General features: G+C 36.3%; 2 protein-coding genes and 1 pseudogene across 2 annotated transcripts; 2 read left to right on the forward strand and 1 right to left on the reverse strand.

The window, feature by feature from the left end:
* The window catches only part of LOC109045640, a 638,390-nt pseudogene that overhangs the window by 315,551 nt on the left and 311,409 nt on the right, over positions 1-11,430 (forward strand).
* mdkb (midkine b) lies at positions 2,259-5,625 on the forward strand. The gene is made up of 4 exons (XM_019107068.2): positions 2,259-2,413; positions 4,460-4,539; positions 4,620-4,787; positions 4,896-5,625. The coding sequence occupies exons 2-4, from the start codon at positions 4,461-4,463 to the stop codon at positions 5,090-5,092; spliced, it is 444 nt and encodes a 147-aa protein (XP_018962613.1). The 5' UTR covers positions 2,259-2,413; position 4,460; the 3' UTR covers positions 5,093-5,625.
* LOC109050617 (muscarinic acetylcholine receptor M4-like) lies at positions 5,757-11,372 on the reverse strand. The gene is made up of 2 exons (XM_019068184.2): positions 7,906-11,372; positions 5,757-7,687 (listed from the first exon to the last, which is right to left on the reverse strand). Exons 1-2 carry the CDS (start codon positions 7,958-7,960, stop codon positions 6,369-6,371), a joined length of 1,374 nt encoding a protein of 457 aa, XP_018923729.1. The 5' UTR covers positions 7,961-11,372; the 3' UTR covers positions 5,757-6,368.

Below are 11,430 nucleotides of genomic sequence, written 5' to 3' on the forward strand. Positions count from 1 at the left end.
TTTCTGGCCAAATCGAGCATGTTAAAGGGATACTCCACCCCAAAATTAAAATTTTGTCATTAATCACTTACCCCCATGTCGTCCCAAACCCGTAAAAGTTTGTTCATCTTCGGAACACAATTTAAGATATTTTGGATGAAAACCGGGAGGCTTGTGACTGTCCCATAGACTGCCAAGTAAATAACAGTGTCAAGGTCAGCGATATGGAGAGACACAGAGGTATGGTTTGCATCCAAAATATCTTAAATTGTGTTCCGAAGACGAACAAAGCTTTTACAGGTATGGAACGACATGGGGGTAAGTGATTAATGACAAAATTTTCATTTTGGGGTGGAGTATCCCTTTAAGTACACAGATAATTCTTCTGGTAGAGTTTTTAGATGATAAATCACATTTTCAGTGACAAATGACTGGGTAACAGAGTTACCTATATATTTACATATATTTATATCATCGTCTGCGGTTTAAATTCTTGTATATTCAACCAGGTCACTTTATGTACGTGTACAATTGACTAAATGCTTGAATAATAAAAGAGACAGGAAACTGGTCTTTTTTACAAATTGCCATAGTGTGTTTGTGGTGAGCTGTCATTATGATAGAATATGTATTTTGTCAGTGCTTTGTATGAGTTGCTATGCAATTCCAAATAGATGATACATGTATATAATCCGTCAAACATTTTAAAAATGTGTGAACAATCTGTTCTGATATAAAGGTCTTTCATTTGTATGTGATATGAACTTAGATAATGCTTTATTTATAAGAGTAGATAAGAATTTTGTTAGAGGAGAAGTCATATATTTGTTCTTGGGGTTGGATTGTTACCGTCTACTTGGGAAAAAAGAAATAAAGACTTTAAAAAGCAAGTTTTGTTATTGCAATATCTACTGAGTGTACTTTGATTATAAGGTTTAACTGACTGAGATTATTGATATATGAAGTTGTGAACGCATACGTCATCATTATTATCTTTCTCTTATTGCACAGCGACGGCGTGGTAAACTGTGTGTAATGTTGAACTCTGCCTCTCTCTAGGAGGTCTTTATGTCTGGGTTGAGTTAATGGCAATGATGGATGTGTTGACATTTGTGACTCATTTATCATTTCGGAGATAAGCCTATTGTTTTCTCACTCCTGCTCTAGCTCCATTTCTGGAGAATTGGGAAAGGACGTAAATGTATTTTTAAATCAGTTTAACCTCGGTTCAACCTCAGCTTATTTTAAATTTGGTCAAAAAAACATTTCACACAAACTAATCTGAACAGAGAATCATTGGTGAAATCATATAATATAATATGCAGATAGACTGGATTATTTAGAATATTTCCTACACAATGGCAATTCAAAGCGCTTAAAAACACACAGGGAAAGAGTAAAAAAAATAAAAATAAAAATAAATTCAAAATGTTTTAGATATTCTAAAAGGACGGGGTCATAAAAAATTAAATAATCAGTTAACAAAATAAAATAGACTAATTGTACAACAGAAAATAGATTACTATATATATATGATTTTAGAGTAGATTTTTTATTTATAACACCAAGCATAAGTAACTTTGTATAAATAAAAGGTGACAAATATAAGAAAAACATTTATTAAAAAAGAAAAATGTATTTTACTCATCTTGCTTTATCATAATTTTATATATTTATTTGTTTTATGCATCTATAATTGATATATAATAAATACATTATTTATTTATTTACCAATATGCCTGTAAAATTTATAAACAAATATATATAAGAAAAATTAAAAACAATCTGAAAGAATTACATTTATATTTAGTCATTTAGCTAGCAGACGCTTTTATCCAAAGTGACTTACAAATGAGGACAATTAAAAAAATTACTGAAAAACAGAAATGTCTTACCATAATCGTAATTTTGCATTGTTATAATTTGGTTTATTTATTTGTTTCATGTATTTATAATTGCAAAATAAATTAATTAATAAAATAATAATAATAATAATAATTTGCAAAAAAAAAAAAAAAAAAAATTCCAGCAACCATATGTATTATAATGTGTGTGGAGTAAGTAATAAATGTATGTGTAAGTAAATTTATTAGAAGTGTTTTATTTAATTAAGTGAGATATCTTTCCATAATCATAATGTTGATTATTTTTTAATTTTTATTTTTTTTTAATTCAAAAATGTCGTTATTTTATTGTAGTTGTTGTTTTTTTTTTTTTTTTTTAAGAGAAAATCTGTATAAATATACTGTTCAACAGGAAAGAGAATAGCTAGATAGATCACGTGGAGAGAGAGAGAGAGAGAGAGAGTGTGTAAGTGCACAGCTATGCGACCAGCTCAAACTAGTTCGGAGAAACACAAAGAGCAGCAGAGATCATAGAGAGAGCTGAACACAGACACACGCTCACAACACAGCATCATATTTACAGCAATAAGGCAAGTACATCATCATCATCATAACCCAACAACTCCTATTATTATACTACAGTCGATGTGTTTCACGACGCTGCGCGTTTGAATAATAGCCTACTAGTGAGTGATATAAATAATGCAAATATCTGCGAGTAACCGGATTTATCCGATTTATTTGGATATGCTTATATTATCAATTTTATCTGCGTTTTTGTGCGATAATAGAATGCATTTATATTCATAATAATATTTGGGCACGTTTATGATGAGATATAGGCTAGGACATGATATATGAAAGGAGGCGTATGGACGCTCCGTGTCATAATAACAAACGCGAATGTTAGCGTCAATAAGCGTTTAAAGCATGATTTTTAGATTATTAAATGTTGCGTTTAATATATGAACATTTCATGAGTTTAAAATAATAGCGTCAAAATATTTGGTTTAATTTGATTAATTTGAACGGCGACACAATCGCTAAGTTGTTTATTATAGTTGATTTAACGGCGAATGTCGCTTTAAATAGTTGCATTCATGCTGTAATCGAGTCGTGGAGTTTGTGTTTTGGTGTGCAAGGGCGCTTTAACGCTGTCAGGGATAATGATGCTCTGTGAAGTGCCAAAGAGGACCAGCTGCCAGCAACTGCTGACCCACTTCTCCACATCAGAACCATCAGGCCTTGCGATTCAATTCCGACGGAACGCAAAGCTCCAGATGCCAGAGAGCCTTGGCATGTCACGCGGTCGACGGTGAACTTTGTGCTCCTTGAGGAAGTTTTCAAAATGTCCAGTTCTGCATTTATCAAAGGCAGCATCCCACATCCCCTCTTGCATCAACAGAGCTGGTTTTGTCCTCCAATGCAAATAGGCCTACATTCAAAGGAGTCGAGCGGAGGGCCCTCCCCTCCTCCTCAAGACACAGCATGGGATCTGTGTTCGGGTCCTTTCAGAGAGGCAAGCAAAACGGGCGAGATCCTGCTTTGTTCGGAGCCAGTGAATCAGGCTCCTCTAAGGCCCAGCTGAAGGTCTTTGAGTACTTGGCCTCTCTCCCCGCGGAGGCTGAGGAGGGGAGGCGGGGGACCCCTGCCGACCGCTGTTTCTCCTCGCACAAAAAGTCCGACCCCGAGGAGCCCTTCACGTTTATGAGTGACTGAAGAATGGAGTGAAAGGAGCCTGTTTTAATGGAGACAGGAAAAGAATGAAAAGGAGAAGTGCTGCGTGCTTTTTTTTTCGAGAAAGAGGAAAATATAGAGAGGCTCTTTTATGGAGTCACACAGCGAGCTGCTAGGATGGCGGAGGACATAGTGTACACAGTGTCTTTAAATCAGACAGTACAGAGAAAACATTCATATCTGATGTGTTATTATCTGATTTTGTCTGTTTTGGTGTTTACGAGAGGACATTTCAAACTGACTGATTCCACTAAACTAATTTAATTTAATTTAGCGGAATTAATTGGCTTGAAAAAATGAATTAAGCAATTTATTAAGGAATTTAAAACAGCATGGGGAAAAAATAGGGTACATATTTAAATTATGAATGTTTTTGAGTAGCATAAATACAACATAATATGTATTTATGTTGGTGTATGTATATAAAATAGGCCATTCCATGCATATAGTATGTAATATAGAGCAAAAATACAAACAGATGTGATGCTGGTTGTTGTGATTGCCATCTGCAGTGTTGTAATTAACCAAAACATATGTTTTAAAATGTTTGATAACTGAATTAAAGCTTCAATATTATAAGATTGAAAACTTGCACTTTAAAAACATAATACAATAGAAACAAATTAGAAATGCTGCCCGGCAGCTAACTGTACTGTTTTTTTTTTTTTTTTTTTTAAAACAAGCAATTTAAAATTATTAAAATTAGAACTGAAATAATAGAGTGTTTGATAACTGAATTAAAGCTTCAATATTATGAGTTTGAATGATTAAAGCACAGGCTAACTCAAAATATTAATAGTTCATAAATAATAATAAAATTATGTAGTTTTAAATCTGCTTGTGCATCTACATAGTTAAACTGAAATTAATATCAGATGTATTTGTTTTTTTTTTTTCAGAATGCGGAGTTTATTCTCTATAGCACTTGTGCTGCTGGTGGTGTTGATGATCACCGTGGAAGCCAGTATGAAGAAAAAAGGTTTTTATTTTTTACAAAATGATGCAATGCACATTCCTTTGGTGTGATATCATTAATAATCATTCTCTATTTTGCGACAGAAAAGGGCAAAGAGCCCAAAGCAGATGCTGAGTGCAGTGAATGGCAGTTTGGGAAATGCGTGCCCAACAGCGGCGACTGTGGCGCCGGCATTCGAGAGGCGACCTGCAACGAACAGACAAAGAAAACCAAGTGCAAAGTCCCATGCAACTGGAAGAAAGACTTTGGTGGTAAGGAGATTTACTGTGTATGAATACACTGAATGCATGTCTGGATGTGAATCAAATTAAAATGCATTTAGACAGGCCATTCAGTCGAGTTTGTTCTTGGTTTTTTAGCTGACTGCAAGTACAAGTTTGGTCGCTGGGCCGAATGTGACACTACTACAGGAACCAGAAGCAGGTCTGGGACATTGAAGAAGGCACTGTTCAACGCTGAATGCCAGACCAACATTAAAGTGTCCAAACCTTGCACCCCAAAGACCCCCAAACCCAAGGGAGGTGAGAAGAAGAAAGGAAAAGGGAAGGAAAACTAACTTGAAGACAACCCCAACAACCCCATTGCCCACTCAGTGGTACATTCCTATGTGACACTCCCAAATCCTCCAAAAGGTGAATGCTGAGAGGAAAAAAAACTGTAGCCCTACCTATTGTTTTTATTTCCACTTTCTTTGTTTTGTAATTAGTAAATGTATGTGTCTATGCTGTTGTAGTTTGATCTCTGTAGCGAATTCTTAATTGTAATTGACTTTGCATGTATAAAACGGGCCGCAGCAAATCTGTTGTCTAACAAATTGTCTTTACTAAAGAGAAAAACTGGCGAGAGCCTAATTATGCCCCTAAACAAAAGTATTTGTAAATTACAACAAACCGAATGAAGAAGATTTCTGTACGTTATAACATGTAAGCTGAATGCTTAAACGAACGTCGCTCCTGGAAGTAACGGCCTATATAAAAGTATCTATGTTTATAAATGTTTATGGTTTTAGATTTGATGGATGTACAATCAAATTTACAACACTAACTGATTACTTCTACAGGTTGTGAATAAATGAAAGTGTATTTTCAATAATACTTTCTGGTGCTTTTTAAAAAAAAGTTTACACAAACGTACAAAATTGGAAAAATTACTTTAATGACGTCAATATAGTTGTACATTTGCAATTTTAGTAATGTTATAAACATAAAATAACTGGTATATTTTCACTTGTAGAACTAGATCACAATGCAATTTCCATAATAATGTAATTATGATTTACACAAATTCACTTGGGTCTTACTAATTTGCACAAAGAGTCTTAAACTGTAACAAAAACAACAACAACAAAAACTTTCTGATACAATTTGTAAAACAAATGCAATTATAGCCACATGATGAATAACATAACTCAAACGTTTATTTTTACTTCTCACTTTAGTAAACCACTATCACACACAAAAAAATAAGAATCAACTTAATGACTTTGCGATACATTTAACGCGTGCAATATGAGCAACTAAATAATTCACTTTATTTACACTTTTGGCTCTGGTAAACCAGCATCATGCAAACAAAATAATAAGTCTTCGCTAAACTATTGCATTGATTTATACAAACTGTTGGCGTAAGAATGCCTTCGCAAAACTATGATACGTCAAAATCGTACACGTAATGCATACATTATCAAAAACATGATAAACACCAATAACCTCAACCAACTCCACTTTTTTACTTTTGGCTCTAATTAAACTGCTTCACAGTCACAAAACATCTGAGCGAATCAGGTTCCTCATTGGTTGGCAAGGAGTCATTGATAAGAGACTAAGTCCGACTCATTTTAATGTCAGATTTCTGAACTTGCACATCAACAGTTGTTTAAAGGTTCTTTTGAAGGTGGCGTTACACAGTGTGTAGCACACTGGATTTACTGTGCTGTTGACGTAGCACATAAAGTAACCCACCATCCACAGAATTTCAGGGACACACCAACGGCAGAAGGTACCAATCAGAACCATAACGCTATAAGGCGTCCAAGTAACAATGAAGGCCAGAAGAACAGCAAGGACGGTCTTTGTCACCTTCCTCTCTCTCAGAGCCTTCCGTCTAGCATTCTTGGATGCTTGACCTTGAACCTGAAGGGCAGTATGGTTTTGAAAACAGTGAGGTTGCGTTGTCCTGCTAGTTTCCAAACACGCTGTCAAGGTCTTCGGTCTTGAGGTTTCTGCATCCAGCCCTCGTTCTTCCATAGAGGCATCAGGACTGGAATCCAAGGAGTCATCAGTCCTGCTGAACTCTACAGAAAAGAGCCGTTTCATTCTAACGAACTTTGAATCACGTTTAAGTATGCATGAGTCATCCGGTTTAATGTCATTCACTAGGTCAGGGTTTGCGGTTGACGTTCCTCTACTTGTCTCAGATGAATCAAGCAGGTTTGAGGATTCAGGCTTCAAATTATGAACCCGTCTCTGACTGGCCAGGGATATTTTTGTGTACAGTACCGTCATTATTACAACGGGAATGTAGAATGCTGGGATAGTGGTTGCCAGGGTTACAGCAGGGTTCGCGAGGAGCAGGATGTAACATTGTCCCTCTGGGACCTTACTCCTGTCCCTCCCAGCTTGCCAAAGCAGGATAGCTGGAGCCCAGAGAAGCAGAGACTGTAACCAAGCCGCAGCAATCATCACCCCAGCCCACCTTGCAGTACGTTTGGTTGGGTAACTCAGAGGCCGGGTCACGCAGAAGTACCGGTCAAAACAGATCAGTAGGAGGTTCATCACAGAGGCGTTACTCACCACGTAATCCACAACCAACCACAAGTCACACATCTGTGGTCCAAAAGGCCAATATCCCTTTATGGCATACACAATGTAGAGATTCATGGAGAAAACACCGACGATAAAGTCCGAACAAGCAAGACTAAAAAGGAAGTAGTTGTTGATGGTTCGGAGATTGCGGTTGACTTTGATTGAAAGCAGAACCAGGACGTTGCCCAGGACTGTTAGCAGGCTGATGCAGCCAGTGATAAGTATTATGACGACCACCCCGACAGTCCCGAATGCATGACGTGGTCTTCCCGATACCAAGTACGATTCCTCGGGCAAGGGACTGTGCATGCTACTATTGAGCATGATGGAGGAACTTATAGAGGAGCCTACGACAAGAAAACGGAAATTTATCATAAATCAAGTTGTAAAGAAGTGTTTAACTTGACGTATGAGCAAACAACTATAGATTGAACTCTATATACAGTATATAGTACACTTTAAATGCTAAAATACACATCTCTAATTGGTTGCACATAGAAATGAAGAGATAAATTTGACAAAACAATAAATTATGACCCTAACATGATCAAATCAGCAAACTTACCGTTAAAAACGAACCACTCAAAGTCCCTTGAAAAAACGACAGATCCAGTCTCCATGATCTCCTGCTCCGTCTGTAGGAGAGAACGACTGGGAGGACTTTTAATTCCTCAGACAATAACACCCATCCTCACCTTCCGAATACATAACCAGGAACAAGTCTTCCAACCTCTTTAGGCTGTATCAATACACTAAATTTACTGGAAGATGATCAGAGTAGTCTGGAACGATCGTGTTACTGCTGAATTCCTCCTAGTTTTGTGCTGCCTTTTTAAAGCATGTATGCTTAATGCAGTTCCAGTCATCTAAAGAGGAAGGCAGCAGTTACATAAGGAATGGAATCTAATTACCTGACCTGCAATGAAGCTCCACAGCTGTTTCACATCTGTTTAATTTTATTATGATTCTATTTTAATATTTAAAATATCACACATACTACAACAAATTATGTTTACATTGGTAAAGTTGGGGGTGGCTGAATGAGTTTTATGAAAACAATACAATATATAGATAATTAAAAGAAACTTAATTATACATAAAGACAATTATTTTAAGACAAATAAGCACATTTTACTCATTTTTATGACCATAATTTGTTACAAATGTTTGCTTATTTTAAATTGCGATCATTTTCAGGAGAATTTTGAAAAATGTGCTTAACTGTCATGAAAACTGACACAAAAAAGGAAATAAAAATTTTAAAAAATAAAAATGCTAAATAATAATAAAAATGTAACTTGGGAAAAATCGTCACTGCAGTGATTAGTCTTGGTATTTTTTAGTAATGTCCAAGGTTTGTTTGTCATTGCTGTAGTACAGTATTTTAACTGTATATATTTAAAGTTATAAAATACTTCAAGCATAACAAATGCTGTCTTTTTTTAACTGATATTATGCAAAAATATAGCCCGGATAGTTTCATGAAATGCATTGTATTCTAATAAATAAAAATAAATAATATCAAAAACAACTGAATTTGTTTCCATATTCCCATTTTATTGAAACTCTCATAATCTTCATTACCAAAGGATCTTTGGTGTCCCACAAAATTCTTTTACAACACCTAATCCTCATTTTCACTAAATAAAGAACCAACTACACATTTATGGTAAGCCATAACACCACATCCCTCTGGTCTGGTCAGAAAAGGAAGTTAAATTCTGGTCTTTTCCACCATCATGATTTCAGCTAAGGTACCGATCCAGCAGTGAGAGCATATACATAACCACACATCCAACAAGAACACAATAACAGTTTTTAAAATGTCACACTTTCGGTCACCGTCAGCTATTCTCATCAGAACAAATGAATTGTCAGGAGGCCTAAAAGTCTAAAACAAGCCCTGCATGAAACGACTTCATAAAAATAAGCTGTGCATATGGTCAGAAATGAGTAAAATCAGGAAAAGGTGTGTCCTTGATGGAGTATAACGTAAAAAGGTCCTTCTCTCTTATCATAGAAGTATTTTTAAAAATCAGGATTGCATTTGTCATTCACACAGAGGGTAAAATAAATAATCGAAATGACAGCCAACACAACCAGACTTCAGATTTACCAGCATTTCTACCAATAACTAAAACACTCAACAGTCAAAAGGCTTATGAAGAAGCTATTCTGGTTTTGACGCACATCAGAACGGCTTTTGTGGTTCAGTAAGGAGAAGATTCCCCAAGGCACTGAACTCATGGAAAAACACCAAAGGGTATGTGGCTTCCGAGAGGTTCCTCAGCTGCCATTGTTTGTGATGAGACCAAAATCCAACAGAATCTTACATCCAAAAACGTTCAAAACACAAACCATTCATATTGGGGACCATATTTTTTTTCTTCTTCTTTTTTTTTTTTAACAACAACAAAAAAAAAAAGCTACAAATTCAAGCCAAGCAGCTAAAACAACAAAATCATTTACACAAAAGCAGAGGGAGATATTTTTATAAATGCTTGTTAACGAAAGGCCTGTGCATATGCAAATGCATTGACAACTCAAATCACTAGAGTTGACCAATCGTACACGAGAATCTAAACAAGCACAATAGAGCTCACAAGGCAAATGTTATTAAAAAAAAAAAAAATCATCCCGAAATATGGATTTAAGTTTTTTTCCTCTATTTATCCTCTCTACATTTACAATGCTACATTTATTTATAATAAAACTCTCTAGGTTCAGTGGAGGACACTCACAGACATACACATCCACACATACAGACAGTGTCCGTCGTCTGTGACTCTCAGCAGTGTGCAGCGCGCATATCGGGCCGTCTCTCTCCTAAGTGTCCAGTGCCCAAGAAATACTCTATTATGTGTTATTCAAGAGTGATTATCGCTCATAATCCAGATCTATGATAGATACATGTCTGGTTTATAGTCTGTAACCCTGTTCTCGGTGCAGGAGAAAAGGGCGCTTAAGTGCAATCACTTGCCATTTGTCTTACACATCATAAGCAGCTTGTTGCGATTGGTAGAATGGAATGATACTGTCGGCCAATCAGCTGATTTTAGTAGAAATAATGGCGAATTGGCTAAACTGTGTAAAAAGCGTTGCGTTTAAAGCATGAAAATGATCTGGCACAATAATTTTAACCATCCTACATTTCATTTCTGAGTATTAAGGTATTTCTGGGAAATTACATCAGTAGGATTAGTAAAAATGCATCGTTTTAAATCGCAACAATAAACGTGAATTGACTCCTACACACAAGTTAACGCTCACAAATGTATAAAAGCCCAATAAAAACTGCTTAGCGTTCCAAAATTTCACTTGATGCGCATGTGCGTTCTACAGCCTACATGCTAATTTGCTTAAGCCCCGCCTTCCACATTCAGCTTCAGCCCGCCTCCTTGTATAAAAGCTCTGGAACTGGACACACATGCAGATATGAGATCTGAACTTGCTTGAGGGTTCCCGAACTGCTTTTTATCCGACGGACAATTACAGATGACATGCTTTCAGAAGTGTATTTTTCAAACAACAGATAAATAAATTCAAATTAAAAATCATCATAAAATTCGCCACCTTGAAGTTTAGTAGGACACACGCTCACACAGACGAGTTTTCGCGGTCTGAGAACTTCAAAGCAGACATTGTTCTAGATACTGATCAACTGAATGACTTGACCACTGAAAGTCACATTATCGCACACACAAAAACAATCACATCAAGCATAATCTCTGAATTTAACACAAAAACCGTTAGAGGATGTTGTGTGAGTTAGTGTTTAGCTGTGAAGAGTCTGTACTGTTTTACAGTTCCTCAAACCAAAATGTCCTGAACACAACAGACCCCATGGGATCCAAAGGAATCGTAAGGACACGCCCCCAGCCTCATCTGGCACTTCTATTGGCTGATGATTTTTCCTAGAGTTTGAAAGGGTGGTTAAAGGGTTACTCCACCCCAAAATGAAAATTCTGTCATTAATTACTCACCCTCATGGAACCAATCCCACAAGACCTCCGTTCATCTTCGGAACACAAATTAAGATATTTTTGATGCATTCTGAGAGCTCTCTGACCCTCCCTCCCCTGCTGTCTAT

Source organism: Cyprinus carpio, chromosome B25, assembly GCF_018340385.1.
Source record: "Cyprinus carpio isolate SPL01 chromosome B25, ASM1834038v1, whole genome shotgun sequence".
Lineage (NCBI taxonomy): Eukaryota > Metazoa > Chordata > Actinopteri > Cypriniformes > Cyprinidae > Cyprinus > Cyprinus carpio.